At 43.2% G+C, this 24,914-nt stretch overlaps 1 protein-coding gene across 3 annotated transcripts in view; it reads right to left on the bottom strand.

Annotated features, from left to right (window-relative positions):
* The window catches only part of SLC9A3 (solute carrier family 9 member A3), a gene marked incomplete at its 3' end in the record, with an annotated part of 100,081 nt that overhangs the window by 16,450 nt on the left and 58,717 nt on the right, over positions 1–24,914 (bottom strand). For all 3 annotated transcript variants that reach the window (XM_083709284.1, XM_083709282.1, XM_083709283.1), the window contains exons 2-11: positions 16,097–16,399; positions 14,469–14,629; positions 13,900–13,978; positions 10,918–11,095; positions 9,620–9,840; positions 6,550–6,752; positions 4,832–4,921; positions 2,838–2,908; positions 1,441–1,570; positions 259–374 (exon numbers count right to left, since the gene is read on the bottom strand). In XM_083709284.1, coding sequence (XP_083565410.1) covers positions 259–374; positions 1,441–1,570; positions 2,838–2,908; positions 4,832–4,921; positions 6,550–6,752; positions 9,620–9,840; positions 10,918–11,095; positions 13,900–13,978; positions 14,469–14,629; positions 16,097–16,399 — 1,552 coding nt within the window. The remainder of the gene's footprint in view (positions 1–258; positions 375–1,440; positions 1,571–2,837; positions 2,909–4,831; positions 4,922–6,549; positions 6,753–9,619; positions 9,841–10,917; positions 11,096–13,899; positions 13,979–14,468; positions 14,630–16,096; positions 16,400–24,914) is intronic.

Here is a 24,914-nt window from a genome sequence, read left to right as displayed (position 1 = left end):
CAAATAAACAGAAGCAGGAAAGCCAAGTCAGCCACTTCCCAGTCCCATCAATCTCAATGGGAGAGTTAAGTGCTTTATGGAATCTGTCACATTAAAAGCACTGGGACTTTAAATACTTAACTCTGGCTGGACTGTACCCAAAAAGTACCTTTTCACAGTTATTTCCCTACTGGACTTATGATGCATTAGCTTTTGAGCTATTGGCAGAAATATAACTGGATTCATAAAGTACGAGGCAAAACTTGCAGCCTTACTTACAGCAACTGGGAAACAGAGGGCTCTCCATTAATTTGATTGATAATGCTGAAGTCCACATTGGCTGTGTTGTCAATACTTGCTGAGCGGATAAATGCCAGAGAACCTCTTCGCTCTCCCTGTTCAACAAAGAATACAACATACACACTCACACACATGGTACTAGAGGGCTTTCAAGTAGAGAGCAAGTTTTATTTTTTACTATGGCTCTTGAGCTACTGGAGCACCAAGAAGCATCATGAAAACATGGAAATAGTTTCATATGGTTTCTCTGAGCTAAAAGCAATCAAAAATAATATTCATACCTCTGGAGAAATGTTTTCGCTAACTAGAACAAGTCCCGGTAGATTATATACACTGGAGGTTTGCAGGATGTAGATTGGGATCCACTTGATCTCTGATCAGTTTACAATAGATTGGCAAGGATTCTGACTCCCCTTAGTTTAACAGCAGCAAGTAAAAGCAACAATCAATCTTTGCCACCGCTGGGCTTATACTATCTGCTTATCTGACTAATGGAATAATGGATTATCTCACAGCCCCAGGGTTCTTCACCTGTAAAATCTGAGTGTTTAGAGGCTAGTTTTAGAATATTGTATTAGAATCTCTGAGCTGTAGCAATTCAGATGTAGTTTTGTATTTCAGCAGTGCATGATATTTTAGAGTATGGCTCATAGGTTGAGGTAGGTTACTGGCTCTTGGAGACACAACTTTATGTGCATCTGCCACTGGCTGGTAAAAATAAAGTATACTCCACAAACCTGAAATAAGCCCACCTCTGCTCCAAGTATCAAGGCAGGTACTGAAGTGATGGACTTTAAGATCCAGCCATACAAAGAGTCAAAGTTTGGAGAACCAAACAATACACATCTGACCAAAAATAATCACATAGTGCTATGAACCGTAATCTTTTGTTCCTAAACCTGTTGACTCTTATGTTGCTTGTGCCAATGAAACAGATTTACTATGATCTCTGTATTATCTCCAAGATCACAGATATAACCTTAGATCCCATTCATTACAACAGAAGAGAGTTCAACATACTTATAATTATCCTTGAAATGAATGGGATGAAAAATGCTTAACGTGGGCCTGATTATGTATGCTAAAGTGCTAATATATTACCAAAAGGCAGAAACAAACCTAAAATAGACATGTTTCATCATGAAATATATTTAGAATTACCTCAGCCACGTAGCTAATGGCATCCTTCAAGTTGAGCTCACGGAAAACTTTAACAATTCGGTCTCTACTTTTCTGAGCAGACCTTCTCATCAGTACTTTGCTGAGTACTTGCCTGTCGAAATTAGTCCACCTGATGATTCAAACACAGCAAATGTAGCAGCTATTAATTAAATGGGGCACATTTAGCATTAGGTAATCAAGGCTGGCACCCCATCCCATGGTGTGGAGACAATAACAATATAACTTGAAGACATCCAATTCTTTTCTTGTGATGGGGCTCAAAATGGGTAATTTAGAGGAAATGGGGCGTTTTTCTTTGGGGCACACAATGTACAGTCAGGTCAGAGAATCCTGTAGCCAAATTACCAAAGGGAAAATTTCACTTTTTTGAAAAATAAATAAATAAATAGATGAATCACTGTTGGGAGGTAAGGCTAATGTTCCCCTCTGTACCCCTTTTCTGAAGCAGGGAGCTAACCTCTTACCTCAGAAGATCTAAGACTTTTTACTACCTGAAATGCAGCCCCAAATACTGCCACTCCCATTTAGGGCCAACACTTATAAAACAAACAAGCAACACTTTCTGCACCAGTTCCTGCCCTCATCTGTCCACCCTCCCGGTGCCACCTGTAGCAGGTCCCTGCAGCACTGGTTCCCAACACCAGCCCACCTGATGTTCAGCTTTTCACTGCAACCTACAAGTTCTTTAATGCTGCCCCCAATGTCCCACATCCCCTTCCTTCCAATGAAGGGGGGGGGCAGTCGTGCTGTCTGCTGTTCAGGACAGATACAGTCAACCGCCCAGCCAGGCCAGGGGCCGCAATAGTGAGCAGTTGGGCCTGGCTGTCACCCTGAACTGGGGAGTCATGTCCCTCCCTCTCTTGGACCCCACTATGATACCTGAAGGCTATGGAAGAAGTGTTCAAGGTAAACAGCAAGGGAGACCTTCCTAGTTATTTTGCCAAGGCATACGGTGTTAAGAAAAGCTTGTTGAGTTAAGCCCAGAGGGGCTGGGGCAGGGTACAAATCAAATCAAATCATGGTTTTAATGGCCTCACAAGTTTGCGAGTAAAATGCAAACTAAGAAAATAAGTATTTGGCACCCATAAGAAGGGGATTAAGATATGCAAATTTTGGGATTGTTTTAAACTGGCACAGTTAATGCAAAGAGCTGTAACTCTGATGTCAAAAGAGTGGGAAGAATTCCAGGAATTCCAAAGCTTACGAGAAAGGGTTTTCCCATGTGCCGTTTCTCAGCATTGACCTGTATCGCCAAATATTAGTTTGATTAGCAGATGACCAGATGTCAGGCTATCCTATCGTGCTATTTTAGTCCACCTTTTCCATTCGTCAAACTGTTCCATTCTCGTAAGACAAAGGTGCCTGACTCCACTTACTTGTCTCTCAGGTAATTATGTCCTATTTGACCAGATATATCTTCAATAGCCGAAAGAATGTGGTCAAAGGCCTGTGAAAACAAAGACCACAAAAGGTGGTTGGGTAATTGCAGACTAACATATAACCATTTAGATGCAGACAGAGGCCGGGTTTGGTCAACATATACACACCAAAGATAAAGTACCACTGTGAGAGTCATTCTTGGTATCAGTAGTGCAAAAGACCAGATTCTGACCTCTGTCCCAGAGCCTGGGACCCTGACTCTGCCCCTTCCACATGCTGTCATTAGGACTGCTGATCACAGGACTTGAGCACTGCCCCCTACAGGCTGTGCCAGGCTACTCTCAGCAAAGCCAGGCCCTCCTGTATCCCACCCTAAAGGGTCCAGCAGCCCCCGCCTCCCCAACATGCAAGTTACCATATTTGCAGCAGGAGCAAAAGTGGCGAACCTCAAAGACCTTGGTGGAAGGTGCCAGTTGGCTGCTTCAAAGCGATCAGTGCAGGGAGGGCTCAGCTGGCCAGGCGCAATTCACACCTCTGCCACTGTTTAAAATCACAAGTTTTCCCTCTGTTTCCTTAATTCAAACTTCTTCTGTTGTTTAAACCCACCATTTAAAAACTTGCCTTCGCTTTTGCTCCCTTCCCCCTTTATGCAAAGCCAGGAATGTGATGAGGTACTACAAATTCTCCAGTGGGGGCCTGTGCAATGACAGCTTTACATTTTTATGTATATAGGAAGATACATGTACGTACACGTGTGTACACACAAACACACACATCCCGCCACCATAACAACCACAGGAAGCTTTGGCAGCACAGAAAATACAAAGATCATAAATTCAGTCTATCAAAAGCCTGTGAGCAGAGGGGAAGGTAAATCCTTACCTGCTGCCAAAAAGATGCCAATGATGGCATCTGGCAGACCTTCCACAGATGAGGAGCCACAATTGAAAAGGCCCTCTCACTTCTATACTAACAGTGATCTCATTTTCTGGATGCCTATCCCAGGCATAGGCAAACTCAACCCTCCATATGTTTTTTTGGGACTACAACTCCCATCATCCCTGACCACTGGTCCTGTTAGCTAGGGATGATGGGAGTTGTAGTCCCAAAACATATGGAGGGCCTATCCTTATGTAACCAAAATGGCACAATCGGTGCACAATCAGTATGGTTTACAAAAACAAGTGGGGATGAAACATGGAATGCTGAGTGATTGTTTGCAGGAGGCATGGCTGCCTGAAAGTCTGAACAGGAACACCCTGCACTGCAACATATTATTACAAGTCCCACTTGTGTAGCTAAAATGGGTTTCCTCTGTATATGAAGATACCTCGAATCACAGAATTGTAGCGTTGGAAGAGTTTACCCACTGCTTTGTGGGACATCTTCGGGAGAAGGAAAAGCTAAGGAATGCACCTGACACAAATCCAGAGTGGAGTCCCTAAGGCTGCCTCTTTCTGGTGGCTTCTGCAGCCAAGCTGGTGCCAAACGTATTGCTCGGCTTTCCTTTGGACCACATCAGTGAGGCCGAGGGGAAGGGTCTTGTTGTCTGGGCAGCCCAAGACCTCCATACACACCGCCCAGGCTTGTGCCCTGGGGAGATCACTTTGGTGCTGCTAACACAGCAGGAACAACATGGGAAGCAACAGTTATGAGCTCCCGGTCTCTACAGCCACAGCAGGCGCTGTGATCTCTAGCGGTTTGACTTCACCCCGGAGGCGCACTTCATTGTCTTTCAAGATAGATGTCAACAACAACAGAAGAGTTGGCTGTCCAGCCCCCTGCAGGCTATCCCAACGCCAGTGCACAGATGCCACCAACTCCTACTGACCACAGCTACAGTGAGAGAACTGGGAGCACAGGCTTGCTACCCAAACAAGCAAGGACTAGAATTTACCAGGGTGGTATTATTACTGAGGTATAATTAGGAAGTGGCAGGGCCTTTTGACCTCACTGACCTCTATTTGTTCTGAGTATGAGACCTGCTTACCCTGCCATGGAGCTTCTCGTTCAGCTTGGGCTCTCGCTGCTCACTTTTTTTCACTTTCAACCACTGCACCAAAGGCTTGATTGTCAAACCCTGCGGAGGGAAAACTGACAAATTACTCTCACCTTAATTAAAAGCAACAATACAGTAGAAGACTGTGCGTGTATTATAGATACTAAAAATCTCAAAGATGAAAGAAATATCACCAAATGTTTTCACCACATGCCACGGATGAGCAGACTGAGATCTGAGAGTGGGTGGATCTGACACAGTGAGTTGTAACAAGTCAAGAGGGTGCGCTTGTGCAATCACATAATGCGCAAGCATCTCTGCTCACCTGTTAGGTCCTTTATTCTGAAATAAGCTGCTTGGGCTAGGGGGGGGGCTGATCCTTCTAAATGGACATGTTCTATGCCACTCTGAAAATGTTTGGAATGGGAGACCTGAGTGGGTTCCTTCCCGACTGGCATGGCATATGTCACCACATCCCTCATGCAATTTCCACGTCTCAGTCATGAGTAGAGGAGCATCAGATACAACCACTGAGTTATGCTGTTCAGATGAAATAAAACAACAACCCTGTAACCCAGTGGCGTAGTGTGGGTTGTCAGCACCCGGGGCAAGGCAAGTAATTGCGCCCCCAAACCCTGAGTGAGTCAGGTAGGGGCAGAGAGCTGCGAGTGCGAGCGCCCCCCAGATGTTGCGCCCGGTGCGGCCGGCCCCCCCTGCACCCCCACACTACGCTACGCCACTGCTGTAACCTGTAACCCTTAGAGAACTTTGGGCAATGTCTCCCACCACACTCCACCAGCTTCTAAACTACTTGTAGCTGCCTGTTAATCACTAGTCCATGACCTGTCACAGTCTTGTCCTGCATCTATTGGAACGCATGTCTTTAAATGAAGGCCACACTGGTCAAAAATAAAAACACTTTAATGATCAATGTATATGCAAACTAAATAACAAATTTCATAAACTTATATTGTGTGTGCCTTGTACGCAGAAATTGCATCCCTGCCTCTAAATTTCCCTCATTTAAAGAAAGTGATAAGGATTTACAAATAGCAAATAACATTGCTGTAGTCTCTCTCGTGAAATATTAACTCAAGATCTACTAATAGATGGGGGTCTGACACAGAGGTTTTAAGTTTTTAGTACAGAGCACAGTTTTTTATACTCCCCGCTCACTGACATAATATAAAGCCAACATTTGAGATCTGTTTACAGATAGGTAGCCGTGTTGGTCTGCCATAGTCAAAACAAAAAAAAAAATCCTTCCAGTAGCACCTTAAAGACCAACTAAGTTAGTTCTTGGTATGAGCTTTCGTGTGCATGCAATTCTGAAGAAGTGTGCATGCACACGAAAGCTCATACCAAGAACTAACTTAGTTGGTCTTTAAGGTGCTACTGGAAGGAATTTGAGATCTGCTTTTGATACTTCATTGGGCCCTCACAGACTTTACTTCCTAGCAGTCTCTCCCCACTCCACCTACTAACCTGCTGCATGGACCGCCTTGCCTAGATTTCATTTCATTCCACGACAAACAGCTTACCACTGAACGCCGCATTCAGATGGTCAGACGCTTCTTTTTACCAGAAGGGAAGAGGACATGACAAGTATGCGTGAGCCAAAACATCCCTCCCATACTGGGTTCAAGAAGAACGCCTAACCTGGCACTTCACCCGTAAAAGCAACAGAAAGGCTGAACAATTAAAATTACCTGAAATATGACAGTAAAAAACACAACAATGATTGTTGTGCTGACAAACAGGTTTCTTTCTGCGACATCTTTACTGTTCAGGGTTACTACCAAAGCAAAGGCAACAGCACCACGGAGTCCACCGTACGACATGACCACTTGATCTATTATTCCCAGCTGGACCATTCGGTAGTGGTTTAGAACCCAAGTCTGCAGAATTACACCTGTTAAAGCAAATGTTTCAGAGTAGCAAAAGCCTGCATAACAATATTCACTTAGGAATTAAGAATGGCATGGCCACTGAAGCATCACAACACAAAGCTGCTGCGAAAATACATTTCCTTCCTAGAAATGGCAATTTTGCCTATGGCAGTAACAATCTGGCAAATAATGAATGCAACAGACACTGTCGTGATCCAGCTTTCCTTGCGTTTTGTTACATGCGCAGTCTCATCTGCACTGGACAACCCATTATGTTCCATGGTGAGCACTGCAATGAGAATTCACAGCAGTCGCATATACAGAACTCTCTTGCTGGATTTGTTTGAAACAAAACAATTGCTTGAAAAGGTTTTAACTGCTTTCCATAGGGCTTGGTTTATTAATAGTGGTTTTATTTATTTCCCTGGTAAAGAAGATAAATTCTGAGAAAACAATTGTTACAACAATAAACAACTTGTCCTGACAGAATTACAGACTTCTGTCATGTCATGTGTTGAAGTTACATTGGATTACTCAGAGATCACGTCACATTTTCCCACGAGTGCTGAGTGGATTCATGCCACAGTCTGAACAATTTATGTATTCAATAAACATTTCCCATATGTTAAAAAAGGAATATGGATTGTGTTTGCCCTTTGCTGCTCTCACCTGGCATGTTAGTTTCTCAGCCAGTGCCATTGACTGTACTCTTGTTATTCCAACACCTGTTTTCCAACATCTGGCTGTCTCCGTATGAGCAGCAGTCATTAGAAAGGCTAAGAGGTCATCTTTGGAATAATCAGGAGCAGGCAGGATCCTAAGCCCAGGTAGTGCTAGTGCAGGGGACACTTCCATGGTTTCCTTGTATATCCAGCTTATTTCTTTGAAGGGTTTGATGATGTCTCAACACCACCACATATGGAAATAGGTACCTTTGACTGCACATCCCCTCCAACAATTGGGATTGACTTCCTTACACATTTGGAGATAGGTAGCCGTGTTGGTCTGCCATAGTCAAAACAAAACAAAAATTCCTTCCTTCCTTCAGTGTATCTGAAGAAGTGTGCATGCACACGAAAGCTCATACCAAGAACTAACTTAGTTGGTCTTTAAGGTGCTACTGGAAGGAATTTTTTTTTGTTTTTACACATTTGGGACAGCCTCACCGGTGTATAATGCTACCTATGCAGAAGTTTTAATGAGGCTTCCCTTATTTTTGCAGAAACTAGACTATTGGTATTTGCATATCTAGGTCCATTTCCCATGGTATTTTTGTGAACAGTAGATTGCCATATTCTAGTGTTATTAGAGCTTTGTAAATTGAGAAAGCTATGCCCTTAGAGTGTGGAGAGAAATTAACAAAGATGTGCTCCACTGCTGTTAGTTTCCTGTTTGCTTGAGTGGAAATGTCTGGGTTTAACAGGAATCTTCACAGCTGGTTGAAGTGGTACCATGACCATTTAAGGTTTGGTATGGCAGCTATGAATTGTTATTTTTGTAGAGGGATACTGTCTGCATAAAAATCTTTTAATCTATAAAGGCCCACCTGTTCCCAACCATTCCAATCTAAGTATTGCCCTGCTTCTTTAAAAGATGGGTGAAAGCAAAGAGGGATAAGGGGAGATAGTGGGGGAGCCAGTTTTTTAAATGTTGCTTTCCACACATTGAGTGTGGAGTGGAGATAAGGGTTTGCAATCGTATGGGTTTTATGTTTTCCATAGGTAAACTTTCAGGTGCTAACTGTAATTCTGATTTTTGCTGAAAATTAATCAGCACACTAGTAAAAAGATGAGTGGAAATTTCTCAGATATCAGATCTCATCTATTTAGCCAACTTTAATATATTAAAGTTGTATACTGGGTCTGCAGATGAAGATCATCTTAAATCTGCTTCTGATAAGCTATCAGGGGTTACTCACATCAGCCCAACTGCAGGCAATGTATCTTCACTGTCAGTCTGATCCTCTAAGTCAGGGAGGTCCAACTTTTCATACCACGTGGCCTGCAAGGGTACTTTGGCATGGAACCCAGGGGCTGCACATTGCCTTGTCATGCGGGGGGGGGGGAGGCAGGGGCGGGCAGGGAAGATGGTCAAAATCTGGTACACTTGCACACCCCAGCACTTGTGCTGCCTTCTCAAAGCCGGTTAAGCAAAGCACCAGGCATTGGGAAGAAGGCGTGAAGGCTCTGGCAAGGTCCTAGACCCCCCCTTTCTTCCCAAAGCTGAGAAAGCACTAACTAGGCTTTGAGAAAGAGGCTGCAGGACCCTAGGACCTTGTCAGCGCCTCCTTACCTGGCTTTGAGAAGACAGGGGGTTAATTGTTGCCTACAGCTGCCCAAAAAAGCCTTGATGGACCATCTTGCTTTAAGTGCTTCCACAAGGGAAGAGATGAATGGGTGCTTCTGAAACATCTGGAAAATGGGATGGACCACTTCTAAGCTGAGGAGATGGCCAGCGCCAACCACTACCACCAGCAACAAGGCTGGACAGTTTCCTGGAGCCCAGAGATGTTTAAAAGTCACACCAAGCCAAGTCCTAGAGCAGACATAGTACAGATTCCACCTTCCTGGCAGCTCTCTTAGTGATCAAAATGCCAACAGGAAGAGGGGATTAAGAATGTGGGAGAGATGCAAGCAGCCTCCTCTTGCTGGGAGGATGCTCACTGTAGGAGGAGAACAATACAGTTCTATTGCACAGTCCCATAAAAATCTGGAACTGTCATATCTGTAGAGAGTTTGTTGCAGAATTTAAGCAGCAATGAAAACAAGGTCCCTGATAAAAACCTGCAAAATGTTCTAATTTATTTTTCCACTCAGCTGGTGATATAACATGCAGGAGACCAAAAGCTGAAATTAATTACCACTCTTAGTAGCAAAACGTGTTTCCTTACCAATTACTCTGTAGACAGAAATGAAGACCAGCGTCAAGAGTATGAAGGCTGTGTTCCAAGTCCAGATGTTAGGATCAACAGCTGAAATTCCCAGGAACATGAAAATAATAGTCTCTGCGCCACTCGCCAACATCTTCATGGTGTATTTCACAGTGGTAGAAGACTGCTCTGAAATATTTGCCTTGACATATTTCTGACAGCAGATACCACAGAAAGTTATACTGAAAGAAATTCAACACACATCTTAATCACTTATCTTTGCAGCAACTTGTTCTGCATTGTCATATCGACTAAACTGTTCTATTCTGAAATCTAAAAGCAGATCTACGCCTAAATGTTTTGTTTCCCTCTGATATACTGACCTACCTGAGCCAAATCCTTTGGCAGGCAATGGAAATAAAAAAGTTTAACTGCCACAACTGTCAGGTGTTATTGGATCTGTGTTTGGCTGCTCTTTGCAGTTAACCTCTGAACTGAAGATAATGTTGGTTTATAGAAAGGAGTCTTGCGGGGTGTTACATTGGAGTGGATGAGTTGAATAATGTTTATACATAGCTGACATATGAAGAATAAGAAGTTCATTAGTTTCTGAACTTTATTTTTTCTCTTTTAATCCTTTATTTCTCTCTCTCCTTTTCCTCTGGATCTGTGTTTTTATGTAGATTTATGTTTCAGTTTGGATAAAAACGATATTTGAGAATAATCTTTTTATCTCTCTTTTTAAATTCTAATAAATGTTCCTCCTCCCCAAAAAAGAGGGAACTGAACCATGGAAGATAATAGGTGACCCTTGCCTCCTGGTATGTCCTTCGCTCCAAACTTCCAGCTTGCTCCTCAACCTGGCCTTCTGGTTGGCCCTAAGAGCCCGACTCCTGCCCTGTCCCAGGGCTCCTGCTTCCTGCCTCACCCAAGAGTGCTGCTCATAGTGCAGCCCTGACACAGTCCACATTGCAAGGGCCCCGACTCTCCCTGCGTGTATCTTAAAGGGACAGTAAGATCCCCATTATGCTAGTGCCACTGTTATGAAAGTTTAGCTGGTGGTTTAGCTATTTTTAATCATTTTGATTATTGTAATCTGCAGCACAACAAACCATAGAATTCCCCAAGGGTCTTTGAATGGCTTCCAAGCCTAATAGTTTTGGGACATTCTCCCCAAGCTTCCACGAGTTTCTTTGGTTTTGTCTTTTTAGTACAGATAGAATTGTTTTCGAACTCAGCTGGGCATTACAATCGCTTTAAAATGACCCCTTTCTCCAGCAGTATTAGAAAGAAAAATCAGTTAATTAACTGAAACTTACGCAAGGATGGCAGAAAGTGACAGCATCTCAGCTGTCAAGTAAGACAAGTAGGAGACAACAAACACGAATCCAGGTTCAATTATTCTGACATGCTTTGTGAAACGAGTGATAAGCGAGAGCAGGAATGCAAAGACAACACCGACTAAAGTACCTCCAATGCTCACCACAAAGAAAGACACTGCAAGAACAAAACCAGACAAAAATCACATGGGTTTTTTATAAAGCACTTTGAATTTTTAAAAACAATACACACTTCGGTTTATTGACTTTTTAGTCTTTGCTATCTGGTGGCTGGGAAGTTGGGGAGATGGAGCTAAGATCTGTTACACAGATACCCAGGTATCATAATAATTCACCTGCATTGAGGGGCCTGAACACCCAAAAAGGTGTTCTGCTGGTGAGACACTTTCCCCATTACATACATTCCTGTGGCCCCAGCATCAAGCAATAGCCAAGACTCAGAGAGACAAGAAGTGGGAGCCATCGAAACCAGGGCTGAAGAATTGAACCTGAGCCTAACTGCTGTACCTTTGCAGATTTGAAGACCGAATGCTCACAGGTGCCTTCCCCATAGCCTGGTTTACTTGAAGTATTAAGCACCTCCTGCTCTACAGTGCCTGACCAACAGTGCAGAGAGCATTCCAGGGAAGACATCACAGACAGAAGCGAAATAGGTGCTTGACCCATTAAGAAGCCACACTCCACAGCCAGGAAAGGGAGGGATAAGGTGTAAGATTGGTTTCCTCAACCTCAGCCCTCCAGATGTTCTTGGCCTACAACTCCCATGGTCCCTAGCTAGCAGGACCAGTGGTCAGGGATGCTGGGAATTATAGTCTCAAAACATCTGGAGGGCCGAGGTTGAGGCAGTCTGGTGTAAGAAGACCTCAGTCAACCACTAATTTTTGGTTTGTGCACGTGGAGCTGACTGAGGTGCTTGTTGCTTTGTGAGTTTCTGCTAAGGGCAGGTCACATCATGTCCTTGCTCCATGGAGCTCAGAGTGGCATCCATGAATGGCCATCACAGCCATGTTGCCTGAGGCTCCTGGAGTTGTAATCCAGGACACCTGGAGACCTCCAGGTTGGCAAAGGCTTCCTTGCTTGAGCAAATCCTGTATTCCACCTTAAAGGGAGGCGACCAAGAACTTTCTGTATACTACTCTAAGCTATCCAAAGGAAGAATGGTATAGTTTTGCTTATTAGTTTGCTTTAAAAGTTTATTTCCTGTTCCCTGCCCCCACTAAAAATTTCTAGTAGCTTACAACAGCCTTTAAAACAGAACATAAATGTTAAACAACAAGTAGTGCATTAGCTATTCTGCAGCGGATACTAAGAACAGCCATACAAGACCCTAAAAAGTAGGGTTTCCAAAACTTGGGTCTCCAGCTGTTTCTGGACTAAAATTCTCATCATCCATGCTAGCTGACTTAAAAACTTAAAGCCTTGATGTGAAATATATATATAAAGCTTAACTTAAAGCTTGCGAAACTAAAGATGTTTTTCATTTGGTATCTTAATATTAATAAAAAAATCTCCCCTCTCAGGAGGCAACTTCAAAGGTGTGGTGTCACGCCCAGAGAAAGGAACCTCACAGCCTCCAATTACGTTGGGGTGGCGAGATTGCTTGAGCAGAGTCTTCAGTCATGTCTCAAAGAAAGGCAAACTCATATGTGTAAATGCAGCCTTTCCGATATCTTTGCCCCAGATCTTTAGGCTTGGGGGCAGGGTGTCAAAAACTACACTTTGAATTGTACCTGGAAACAAACCGGAAATCAGTAGAAGCACACACACGCGCACACACACACAAATAATATATAGGCAAGATGGTAGTTCCTTTTTCTTTACTTTTTTTTGAGAGGAAGAGGGAGAAAAAATGGAAGCTGGATTTTAAAAGGGAAGAAAGACATGGAGAAAGAGAGACTGGGAGACAGAGAACCACAGGTAGAATAACCCAGCTCAAAACCCTGCACATGCAAAGCTGGCCTCTGTGTGAACCATCCCTTCTGCATCGTTGCCTTTTACCCATTGGCAATGGCAAGCAAACTTCTCACTTATCTTTTTTTATGACAGCCCTTAAAAGGACATAAACATAATACGGCTGTTAACATTCCAATAAACTGCACAAGGTGTACCATTCAAGAGTACCTGCTAACACAGGAACACGTGAATGTATGCCACCTTGAGCTCCTCAGAAGAAAGGTGTTATATAAATACAATAAAAAATTAAAATTTAATTTAAATTGTAGGGGAAATGCAGGGTACTTTTCTACAGAACTCTTATTAATTGTAATGCATTATACACAAAAGCTAACTGTTGTTTGATTTGATTTTAATATTAAAGGCAGGATGGAAACATGTTCAGTTGTCTAACACTGGAATTTACACTGGAATTTACCACTCGGTTCTGTATGCAGATGCCCAGCGATCCCCTGCCTGCTGCACGTGAGCACCTAGTGGGGGCTGGGGGGGTGCTAAAACCTTCCATTGCATCTGCCACTTTCCCTGCTCAGATGCTTCTCATCCATCATGGGGTATAAATCCGACATAATTTAGGATCAAGACCCCAGGTGGGTGGGAATTGCAGAGGAATGAGAATGGCAGGGAGAGGTTAATCACCCCTCTATCCCCCCCCCCCCCAGCTTCCAACATTTCTCTCCCAATACTGCTTTGTGGCAGAGAAGCGGGACCTATACATTTGCATGCAAAAGATCACAGGTCACTTGAAACTAAGCAAGCTTTTTTATATACCAATACCAAACAAATTAAGCAAACACAGTGATATGGGTTCTGTTTTGGGGTGGGGAAAATCTTTATACTTCTTAACTAACCCATAGCTGCAACTTTGCTCTCCTTTAAGTGTGCCACTAAGGTTCAAGAATAGCAAATGAAAGGGAAAGTGAAGAGTGTTTGAGGCAACAGGGCATCATTATTAAAATTTCACAAGATTCTTACTAATGATGTAATAAGTTTTCAAAGATGACTTACCTACACCATAGACCCAGTCGGTGGCAACCACATTGTCAGTTCCTATTTTAACAAATGATTCAAACACATTGTATAGCACCTAAGAGGAAGATAAATTGATCATTTCATAAGGAATCAAAGAAACATTTTATTGTCAACCAATAACAATTTCCTGATTTTTTGTAATGTACACAATATCTTTCTTTGTTTTCTATTTTGCTTTCTACATATGTACTATTTCTTGTTTTTTCTTTTTTGTATCTTATTTCACCATTTCTTTAACAGTACACTACCAAATGCAACATCTATAGACTTCTATTTTACATTTGTGATTAAATTGTGATGGAAGAAAGCCTATTTGCAAAGAATTTGAGCGTGTGCTTATGAAAACAGCTAACCTTTTTTCCTCTATGTAGTAAAACAGCAGTGATATTTACCTAAGTAAATTTATAGACTGCTACTTCATACCAATTTATCTGTGTCCTGAGTCATTCAATGCATTCCTGATTTATCCACGGTCCATTGGCCATTAGTTCAGAATTAAATCTGAGGAATTTACTTTTACTTTGGACTTCAAAAAAAGATCTTACCACAGTTACGGCATCATTAAGCAACGACTCTCCAAAGACAATGATGAAGAGGACTTCATTGACATGGACTTCTTCAAATACAGCCAAGACGGCAACAGGATCCACTGCAGCTATTAGACTACCAAACAAGAGGAAATCCAACCAACCAGTTTGAAGGTCACCTAGAACAATAAAGCAAACCTCATAAGAATGTTAGCCACTCTTTTCTGGGGTGGGGAATTGAGCTGCATTTAATATTGCCTTTCTTATGTGCTTGGTCCTTCTTGAGTGCATTGCGGGGGGGGGGGGGGAGGCTTGTGTACATGTGCCTGGATTTACTAGTTTCATCATGGTTAGAACTATTTCCCATTGAAATGTTAGGCTTGTTTATTTTAGACCCTATTCCCATATTAAGACTTGTGTGGATGTAAGTTACTGGATAAACCTGCCACTGTCTTAAGGGTCTAATTCATGACACTCCTAATTTGTGAGCACATTGAACAGATATATACCCCAAGCCCCTCCAAGTGTCTAGTATCAGGTATGCCAATTATCTTCTTTTTAGCACATAGATAATGAAGTTTCAAGGTCAAAAAAGCTAGAGCTGGGAAAGATACAATTAGGACAACCTCTAACACATGCTGCATTTGCAGCCTGGCCACAGAATCATTCAAGCAGTGAAACCCAGCTTTTCAAAATTAAACAGAGAACATGTTAATTTTGCAGACTGAACACATCTCCATTTCGCCAATGGTTTGCAGTCTGCAGTGATAGTGGCTGAACTGCACCACTGAAAACCAAGTACCGGTAACAGTTAACCTGCTAGCAAAGAAGGTTCTCTTCCCTACCCCACCCCCACTTGAATGTGTTTAAATGTCAAAGGGGGCATGTGGTTGAGGTCTGCTTCAGACTGACAAGAGTTTTTTTCTTGATGATAATCCTGAGGTTTTGAGAGAGAACTATTCCCTAAGGCTAGATTGGAAGAACAATAGTGGCATGTGCCCATTCACCTAGTCAACAATGGCACTAAAGGGCAAGGTTTCCATTTCAGAATAAAAAGTGACTGTCCCGACTGCACACAAAAGAAAGCAAAAGCAATCCTTTATAGTTGATTTCAAAACTACACCTATTGTAAACTGAGCCCTAACACAAACATCATGAGGCTTGCCAATCCTAAATGCTACCAAGATGGCAGCCTATCTTTACTGGAACTTCAGAGGAAAGGGTAAACCAAACACAGGCCTAATCTAGCTTCGAAACTTACGCAACCGGATCTTGATGAGAAACCTGAGATGGGCAATCTTCTTTAAATGCAAAGATCATAGTTTTCTCAGAAGCTGCTAGTTCACCATGCATATCATCCTAACTTAACCGAATGCACAGGGTCGGTAGTGAGAATGTAGCTGGAAGGGAATAACCACAGAGACTGCTCTGATCTCTTTGAAAGAAGGGCAGGATAAAAATATAACAATAAATATATGTAATGAATTATCAGCTGTGGTGCTGCTAGCAGCGCAAAGCAGGTTCTTACCAGGTTCATGACTTGGAGCGGTTGATGTGACAAAAGCTCCACATTTACTCATCCCAGGACAACCCAATAAAACATGAGCCAATAGCTAATAATGAAATAATGATTACCCACACCTTACCCATTATTCCTGTGAGAAAGACCCCGTAGAGCGAAAGGCCTGTGGTGACAGTATTCCAGATGGTCCCGATGACAGCATATAGGAGGATGGTGCCCAGGTTGCCAAAGAAGAGTCGGTTTGGCATGAAGTATCCTGCATCTAAGACGATGGGTGGCAGCAGGTAGAAGAAAAAGACGTCTGGCGTAAGGGTGAAGGAGGCAATATGATCTGCTGCAAACACAATGCCTCCCAGGATAATGCCCAGCGCAATGAGCAAGACACTTTCTGGAACCACACTGGTGACTTTATGGGACAGGTGGAAAACTGTCAAGAAAACAACATGGATGAGAGTCAGAAGGCAAATGCAAGAAGAAATATTAAATAATGGTATGCTGGGTGCATAAAAGTATGAAATATCGTGTGAGTTTATCATGGGGCAGGACATCTTGCCCCTTCTCCTTCTCCACAGATCTCTGCTCCAACAATGGCTAAAAGGCTGTTTATAATGGAAAAAAGAACTGTAAACTGAATTTTGCAGAGGAGGCTTTGGGTACACACTCACTCAGAATAGGGAGCTCACATGCTGATTTTACTTCCCATCTTGACCAATGGGAAGGGTTTGAAAATAGATAGACTGATTAACACAATTTTGGATTTGGTGGTTCCTCCACCTTGGATTACCCGGCCCCAACCCCTTTGAATTGCTCTGCCCTTAATGTTATACAGCAAAGATTCCCCAGGCACTCATTTAAATTAGAACAGGGCTGGGGAGAATGCAGTGCCCTGTTTGGAGGAAATGACTGGCTTTAACCACGAACAGGAGCACTGCTTTTAGGAGGGGGGTTACAGTGCAACATTTTGTTGCAGATCTCACTTGGAACATTGCTAATGTCGATTTTCTCGCCTCCTCCAATTAATATTTATTCATAGGAAGTAGGTCACTTGTATCAGTTAATACAGTGCAGGAGTGAAGAGTGTCTTGAAACGTATTATTCCGGTATGCAAGAAATAAGATCCATTTTCTTATAACTTCCTTCTCAGTTTCTTTGGGATTCACATTGACAGCATTCCTTCAAGTCTCACATCCTAAAATCAACGCACTAAGCTACTCTGTCCCAACTCTTCATAGCCAAGTGCATGGCTTTGGTGCCACAGATGTGTCCAAATCTACAGCCTAGGAATCAATATGTAACACACAGTTCAACTACATTTCTAGCCAATGCTTTCTAGGCATCTGTCTGCATCCTCCACAACACCATTAATTATTGTGGTTCCCCACTTGCTCTTATTATTTTTCCATATTCTAACAATGTCTGAGTCCTGTTAATGGGGCAAGATACCTCTGTATTAGGACCCTGACGAAATAAAACTCCTGCTTCAAAAGCTTTTAGAGTTTGAAAGAAAGAAATAGATGGATGCTATGATAGACAATAATAAGGGACGCGGGTGGCGCTGTGAGTTAAACCACAGAGCCTAGGACTTGCCGATCAGAAGGTCGGCGGTTCAAATCCCCACAATGGGGTGAGCTCCCATTGCTCGGTCCCTGCTCCTGCCAACCTAGCAGTTCGAAAGCACGAAGAGCAAGTAGGTAAATAGGTACCACTCCAGCGGGAAGGTAAACGGCATTTCCGTGCGCTGCTCTGGTTCACCAGAAGCGGCTTATTCATGCTGGCCACATGACCCGGAAGCTGTACATTGGCTCCCTTGGCCAATAAAGCGAGATGAGCGCCGCAACCCCAGAGTTGGCCATGACTGGACCTAATGGTCAGGGGTCCCTTTACCTTTATGATAGACAATAAGTGGGGTGCTTCCAAATACTATTCATTATTCTTTTTGCACATATAGACTATTATAGCAAAGAATAAATAAGTTCTTTCCAGAAACTACACTGCAATAAACCAGGGAAAGATGTGAAAGGGTCAGTCCACCCTTGAGGCAAGGTGAGGCGACTGCCTCAGGCAGCATGTTCCACAGGGGAAGTAGATCCTGAAAATAGATCTTTATTCCTTCCTGGTTTCTGATCTAGATTTTCACTCACCCCTTCCTCCCTGGTGGGGAGGGGGAGAGGCTATTTTGCAGTTCTCCTCAGGTGCCAAAATGTCTTGGTCCGGCCCTGGTAAAACATATTAGGAAACAATCGAGTAATCAATATACTTGCAGTGCCCTAATTATTGAGGCATATGGCTCAATATCAACTGTCAGAGCTAAAAAACAAAACCCTGTCTACTCTCCCTAATCTTAGCAAGTGCTGAAAAGGTCTCCCAAGTTAGATATACTCTTAAAAAAACAACAACTGGTTAGCACTCTGGAAGGTTTGCTCTCTGGAAGGTTTATTAGTTGCTCCACACTTAATGATCACCACAGAACCTGTATACACCATTGCAATGAGCTCATTAAAATCACAATTTAGGTCACTGTTCTTTGTGGGTCAACAAATTAGCAAACTTACATTAGCAATTTAAAAGGTGGACGCTATTTTAGGATCACCAGGTCAATGTTCCTCATTAAGTTATGAGGTCATGTGCACACCTGACTTCAGAAGTCAAATGTCAATGGAATTTGGAAACAGACCTATTGAAAACCTTGTGGTCAGTTTTGAGGGGGGGGGACCAGAACAAATTGAAAGACCATTCTAGACCTGGATTTTGCAATCCATGAAATGAGGTACATTTTTTACATTGATCTTGAGAAGCGTGCTGTAGTTTAAGTCAAGGAAACATGGGTGAAAGCCTGACATGCTGAGCCATAGAAAGCCATACATACCAATTTCTTCTAACTTTCCCATGTTCCATTTTCTATGACTAAGCAGATAAGGTCAGTTTAGAGTTGGCGAAAAGCTTCAATACGTTCTATTACATTGGCTTCTTTAAAACCAGGACAAGCTCTGTTACTTCTACTCTTTGCATACTGACTGTGGCTTTAATAACATACCGTTTTCTTAAACATAAGGTTAAGCAAATGCATATTCCTTGACTGTTGCAAGCCTTGCTACTTCCTTGTAACTATAGGAAATGACCAGGGTGGGTGCTGGCAGGCTGGCTACTAGCTTATGAACTTGGAAGACGCTTCACTCCAAAATTGCCTATCTGATTTTAAAACTTGGCTTCACTTTTTAAAGGGGTTGCAGAAGGCATGATGGAAAATGTAGCCCAATGAGTTAAATTGGTTACCTTAGGGGAGGTGACATCCCCAGTCATATGCACAGAATATGGGGACCTTTCGCAATCCAATCAATGCAATTGAAGAAATAATTGCAAGAGAGTGGCCCTCGGGAGAGGAGCCCATTGTTCAACTGCTGATCTCATCAAACTAGCTGAAGAGAGCAGGTACCACCATCTGTCCCAACAAAAGAAAATTCTATCAGGGAGAGGATCCATGTCAACCTGACCCCAGGGGGTACAGAGCTATGCTAAATGACACCTCCCTGATCCTTTGAACCTTTTGTTTATGGAGAAAGTTGAATATCACTCCACCTAAGATGGTGCTGTGGTCTAAACCACTGAGCCTAGGGCTTGCTGATCAAAAGGTCGGTGGTTTGAATCCCCTCGACGACAGGGTGAGCTCCCATTTTTCAGTCCCAGCTCCTGCCCACCTAGCAGTTTGAAAGCACATCAAAGTGCAAGTAGAAAAATAGGCGTTTCTGTGCGCTGCTCTGGTTTCACCAGAAGTGGCTTAGTCATACTGGCCACATGACCCAGAAGCTGTCTGCGGACAAACGGCGGCTCCTTCAGCCTATAGAATGAAATGAGCGCACAACCCCAGAGTCGTTTGCGACTGGCCTTAACTGTCAGGGGTCCCTTTACCTTTACAAGTGCTTATGTTGAGTATCATGCATGTTAGCCACAACCCAGGGGGTCTGACTCACCTGTTTTTCTCTCAGTATCTCACTTCTCTGGATCCTACAGAAGTAGAGGTCCCCATTTGCTGCAGCTGCTTCAAAAGCCCACCACCACCCTTGCTAGCCGGAGGACTCCATAAGCCATTTTGGGGGCCTGCTCATGCTTGACTTTTCTTCCCTGTTTTCCTGCCTGACCCCAGAGCTGCGCCCCTCCCCCTGCTCCAAACCTTCAGAATTCCCACCAGAACTAGGAAAGGTGTATCCTACTTCCTAGCCTGTCTTCTGGACATACATTCACCACAAACTGGTAGCCTCCACATCCAGTTGCTCTTCCCACGTGTGTGTGTGTGTCTGCATTTTAGAAGCCACCCTTTGGTGTCTCTCCTCTTCCCAGCCAACCATGCCTCACTGAGGAGGCCTAGTCTACAATCGTGGGCACAGAACAGGATAGTGCTGAACTCAGCTATGCCTCCATCTCCTCTGATGCGTTGGGTGTTTGTGTGGCTGTAGTTAGAATTAATCAACTATTCCTCTCAAACTAAAGAAATGTATGTCATAACAGTGTGAGAGATTATGGTAATTCATTATCTCAACCAGGTAGGAGTGACTAAAAGTCAAGTTAACAAACGAGAATATGTCTCCTTTTTATCTCAGTACTTTTTAGAAGATAATTTTTTTCCCCACAGGCTGTCAAGATTCACCTTCCCTTTGCCATTTCCATAATAATCTTGTTCTCCTATGTTGTCATACTGTGATTTTGCTATTCTAGACTGAAGCAAAGGAACCCTCTATGTTTCGTATGCATGTTTTGTTTGGACATTATTGACCCTTTGTGCAAGTCAGCGAGTGAGTTACTCCCTGATGCCTTTTCTGTTAAAAACTGTCACCTAAATGAGAGGAGGAAAGGGCTATCAATGCGCAACCTCCAAAGTTGAAGTCAGCAATGCTTCTGAATATCAGTGGCTGGAAACCACTGGAGAGGAGAAATGTTCATGTGCTCATGTTCTGCTCCCATAGGAATCTGGTTGGCCACTGTGAGAACAGCATGCTGGACCAGATGATCTGGCTATTTTTATGTTCAGAGGTAGTGACACCATAGCTGTCAACGTTTCCCTTTTTTTAAGGGAAATTCCCTTATTCCGAATAGGATTCCTTGCAAGAAAAGGGAAAAGTTGACAGCTATGAGTTACACATGTGGGCAACCTGTTGCCTATGGGTATTCAGCATGGCCTGCCCACCCCTACCTCCCGGCTGCCAAATTCTCCTGCTACTAAATTTACATGATGGACAGGGCATGTGTGGTTGCCATCACCCTCCTCTCCCCAGCCCTTCAGACAGCTGCTTGGCAAACTGGAGGAAGCATGCTGTGGAAGAAGGTGCACTTCTGTGCACTCTCCAAAGAGCTGTTGGGTGGACTTGGTGAAAGGATTAGCATTCACCATGCACCATGAGTGTGAATGGATGAGTGTGCTTGTGCGTCCATGAAGGCAAGCTTGTGAGGAGGTGGGGTGATGCAGTGCAGATAAGGGCACACGAGGAGAGAGTCCTCCGCATGTCCAGCCACATTAAGTTGCTGACCACCCTCTCGCCACTACATGTGGCAAAAAGGTTCCTCACCCCCCCGAGTAAGAGGGTGGCCATCTCCATCTCACCTGGCTTCTGAGCTTTATGCCTGGACTTTAGATGGACCATTTTGTTGTCCCAGCAGGACAGTTCTAAACTAAACTAAGTTCTAAACTAAATCTAGAGCCAAGGTTTCGCTGGTTTTTCAAGGAAAATGTCAAGTAACATTGTGGCTGAAATCAGAAACATAAACATTAGGTAGTAAGTCATTCCAGACTCAAATGAGGCTTATTTCTCAGTAAACATATTTAGGGCCAGGGTATGTATGTGACATAGTTCAAGTGTAGCACCACAGGCTAGAAAGAACATTTAGTTTTATTACATCTTATTGTTAACCAATGGTAAAAGGTCAGCAATAACACTAAGTGGTATTAGCAGAAAAAAATTGGAAATAAAAAGGGTTGCCTCAGGTGTTCATAAAATGACATCAGCTGAGGTTGCAGCACAAAGCAAAATGGCATTCAAGAACATTAAGTCAAGGTTGAATAAGTTATTCACTTAATTCCCTGTTAAGATTGCCCTTCAAATGAAAATGTGGTTTTAAAACTGAACCAAGCTAAATAGTTTGTGATTTTTTTAAAAAAAATGTTAAAGCTATTTTATGTAGGAGACGGGAAACACATAGTATAAAGAGGCACAAAAGAGTCTGAAGTAATGACAGTCTCACAAAAATATTTTTCTGTGTCATACATGCAGACAACCTTCATTCTACACCCCTTTTAAATCCACTGGCCAGAAGAAAGAGGAGTGTGAGGTAAATCCTAAAAGAGCGGTTGTCAGCTGCTTTACTCCACAGTTTGCCATCACAGAACAAAGGCTTTGTCGCCTCATGGTTTTCTCCCAGATTGTTCACCAGTACTCAGGTGGTATCTGGACACAGTGTGATTGATTTCAGTAAGGTTTTTGACAAAGTATCCAATGATACAATTGAGAGGAAGCTGGTAAATGTGGGCTGAACAAAGTACAGTCGAATGGAATCAGTTATCGAAGTCGAATGGAATCAGTTATGGAAGTACGTTTTACTTCCAAAATGGTCAAAAACCAAAGCACAGCTTCTGATTGGCTGCAGGAAGCTCTTGCAGCCAATTGGAAGCCACAGAAGCCCCACCAGGTATTTGGCTTCCAAAAGAACGTTCGAAAACCAGAACAGTCACTTCCGAGTTTCGATCATCAGGGAGCCAAAACGTTTGAGAACTAGGCTGTTTGACTTCCAAGGTACGACTGTAACTGTTAGGTGGATTTGTAGCTGGTTGACTGACCAAACCCAAAGAGTCCTCATTAATGGTTCCTAGACATTGTTCAGCCTGAACACTGAGGTCCAGCTCCAAGGGCCTTCTGGCGGTTCCCTCACTGCAAGAAGCAAGATTACAGGGAACCAGGAGGAGGGCCTTCTTGGTAGTGGTGCCTGCCCTGTGCAACGCCCTCCCATCGGATGTCAAGGAAATAAACAACTATCGGACTTTTATGTTGGGAGCTGCCCAGGGTGGCTGAGGAAACCCAGCCAGATGGGTGGGGTATGTATGTATGAATAATAATAATAATAATAATAATAATAATAATAATAATATCATAATCATTATCATGGGGAAAAGTCTGATGCTGCAGGGTTCTGTCCTGGCCTGTTGTTGTTCAACATCTTCATAAATGACTTGGATGAAGGAATTGAGGAGATGTTCATCAAATTTGCAGATGACACAAAACTGGAAGGGGTAGCTAATGTCGCAGAAGACAGAATCAGAATTCAAAATGACCTTAACAGATTGGAGAACTGGGCCCAGGCTAACAAAATGAATTTCAGTCGGGACAAATGTAAGGTTTAGTGCTTAGGCAAATATAAGATGGGGGATACCTGGCTTACTAGTAGTATATGTGAAAAGGATCTTGGGGTCTTGGTGGACCACAAGCTTAACAGTGTGGTGCTATTCTAGGCTGCATCAACAGAAGTACAATGTCCAGATCAAGGGAAGTAAGAGTACCACTCTATTCTTCCTTGGTCACACCACACCTGGAATACGGTGTCCAGTTCTGGGAGCCACAGTTTCAGAAGGATGTTGACAAAATGTAATGTGTGCAGAGATGGGCCATCAAGATGATCAAGGGTTATGAGGAACGGGATTTTCACAGAGGAGTTTCACAGTGGACCGTATTAGGACTCCAGAGTGTGGTACAGTGGTACCTCGCATTACAAACGCCTCAGGTTACAAATCCTTCAGGTTACAAACTCCGCTAACCTGGAAGAGTTACCTTGAGTTGAGAACTTTGCCCCAGGATGAGAACGGAATTCGTGTGCCAACGGCGCAGTGGCAGCAAGAGGCCCCATTAGCGAAAGCACGCCTCTAGTTAAGAACATTTTCAGGTTAAAAACAGACCTCCGGAACAAATTAAGTTCATAACTAGAGGTACCACTGTACTCCTTTCTGAACACAAAATACCAGCTGAACATATAAATGTGCTGCTGGATTTAATAGTTCCCATTGTACTCCATTTAGAAAATATTTCTTTAGAAAGTATTTCTAAAGGTCTCTAATTGAGAATATTCTTGTACATCCATTTTTCCATATTACTCTCATGAAGTAATTTATTAACTTTACTCTGATGCCTTCTTCATTGTCTTGCAGGCAAGGGCAAGGAACCTCTTGTAAAGACAATAACAGGAAGAGCTGCAAGTTAAACAGTCACCTTTACTTAGAATTCACCTGACGGAAAGCACCTACAGCATTTTTCTTCTTTTGTTGTTGGGGGTGGAAAGAAGGTGGCAGCCAGGTATCTGCAAAAGTGTGTACTTAGCACTTACCAATGTACACATTTAAGAACTGAAGAAGATTAGCTTGACAAAGTACACCAAAGGAAGTGCACAGAGATTAAGGGGTCAAAGCACTTGGTTTTAGGACAGCTAATGCAACTACTTGTGAGTAAGCGATTTGGGAGAGCTATCAGCTTGTGTTTTGCTTCCACAGTGAAGAGGCGAGAGGGAAGAACCCAGCAGAACTGACCAGAGCTGGATTTCTAGCAGTTAATTCTCCAGCTATCTAGTTACTAGTGGTTATGGGAAAGAGAAAGCCAAAGAGATTATGGACTGTAGGTCTGGTGAATCATGAAAGTGTCCTTAAATATGGAACATCAGAAGCTGCCCAGACAGCAGCTCACTAACACTTTGCTCTTCTAACCCCGTAGGCAGGGTCTCAGTGGCAGAGAAGGTGTGTGTGTCTTTCATGCCACCTACTACCTAATTGTGAACCTAATATCTTCAGTGTGCAAACCAAGTTTGTGGCCTATCACTGAGCCTTAAAAATGCCATTTACCATCTATACCACGGGTTGTCAACCTGGTCCCTACGGCCCACTAGTGGGCGTTTCAGGATTCTAGGTGGGCGGTAGG

Source organism: Podarcis gaigeae (assembly GCF_964106915.1).
Source record: "Podarcis gaigeae genome assembly, chromosome: 13".
Lineage (NCBI taxonomy): Eukaryota > Metazoa > Chordata > Lepidosauria > Squamata > Lacertidae > Podarcis > Podarcis gaigeae.
This window is presented reverse-complemented; position numbering and strand designations above follow the sequence as displayed.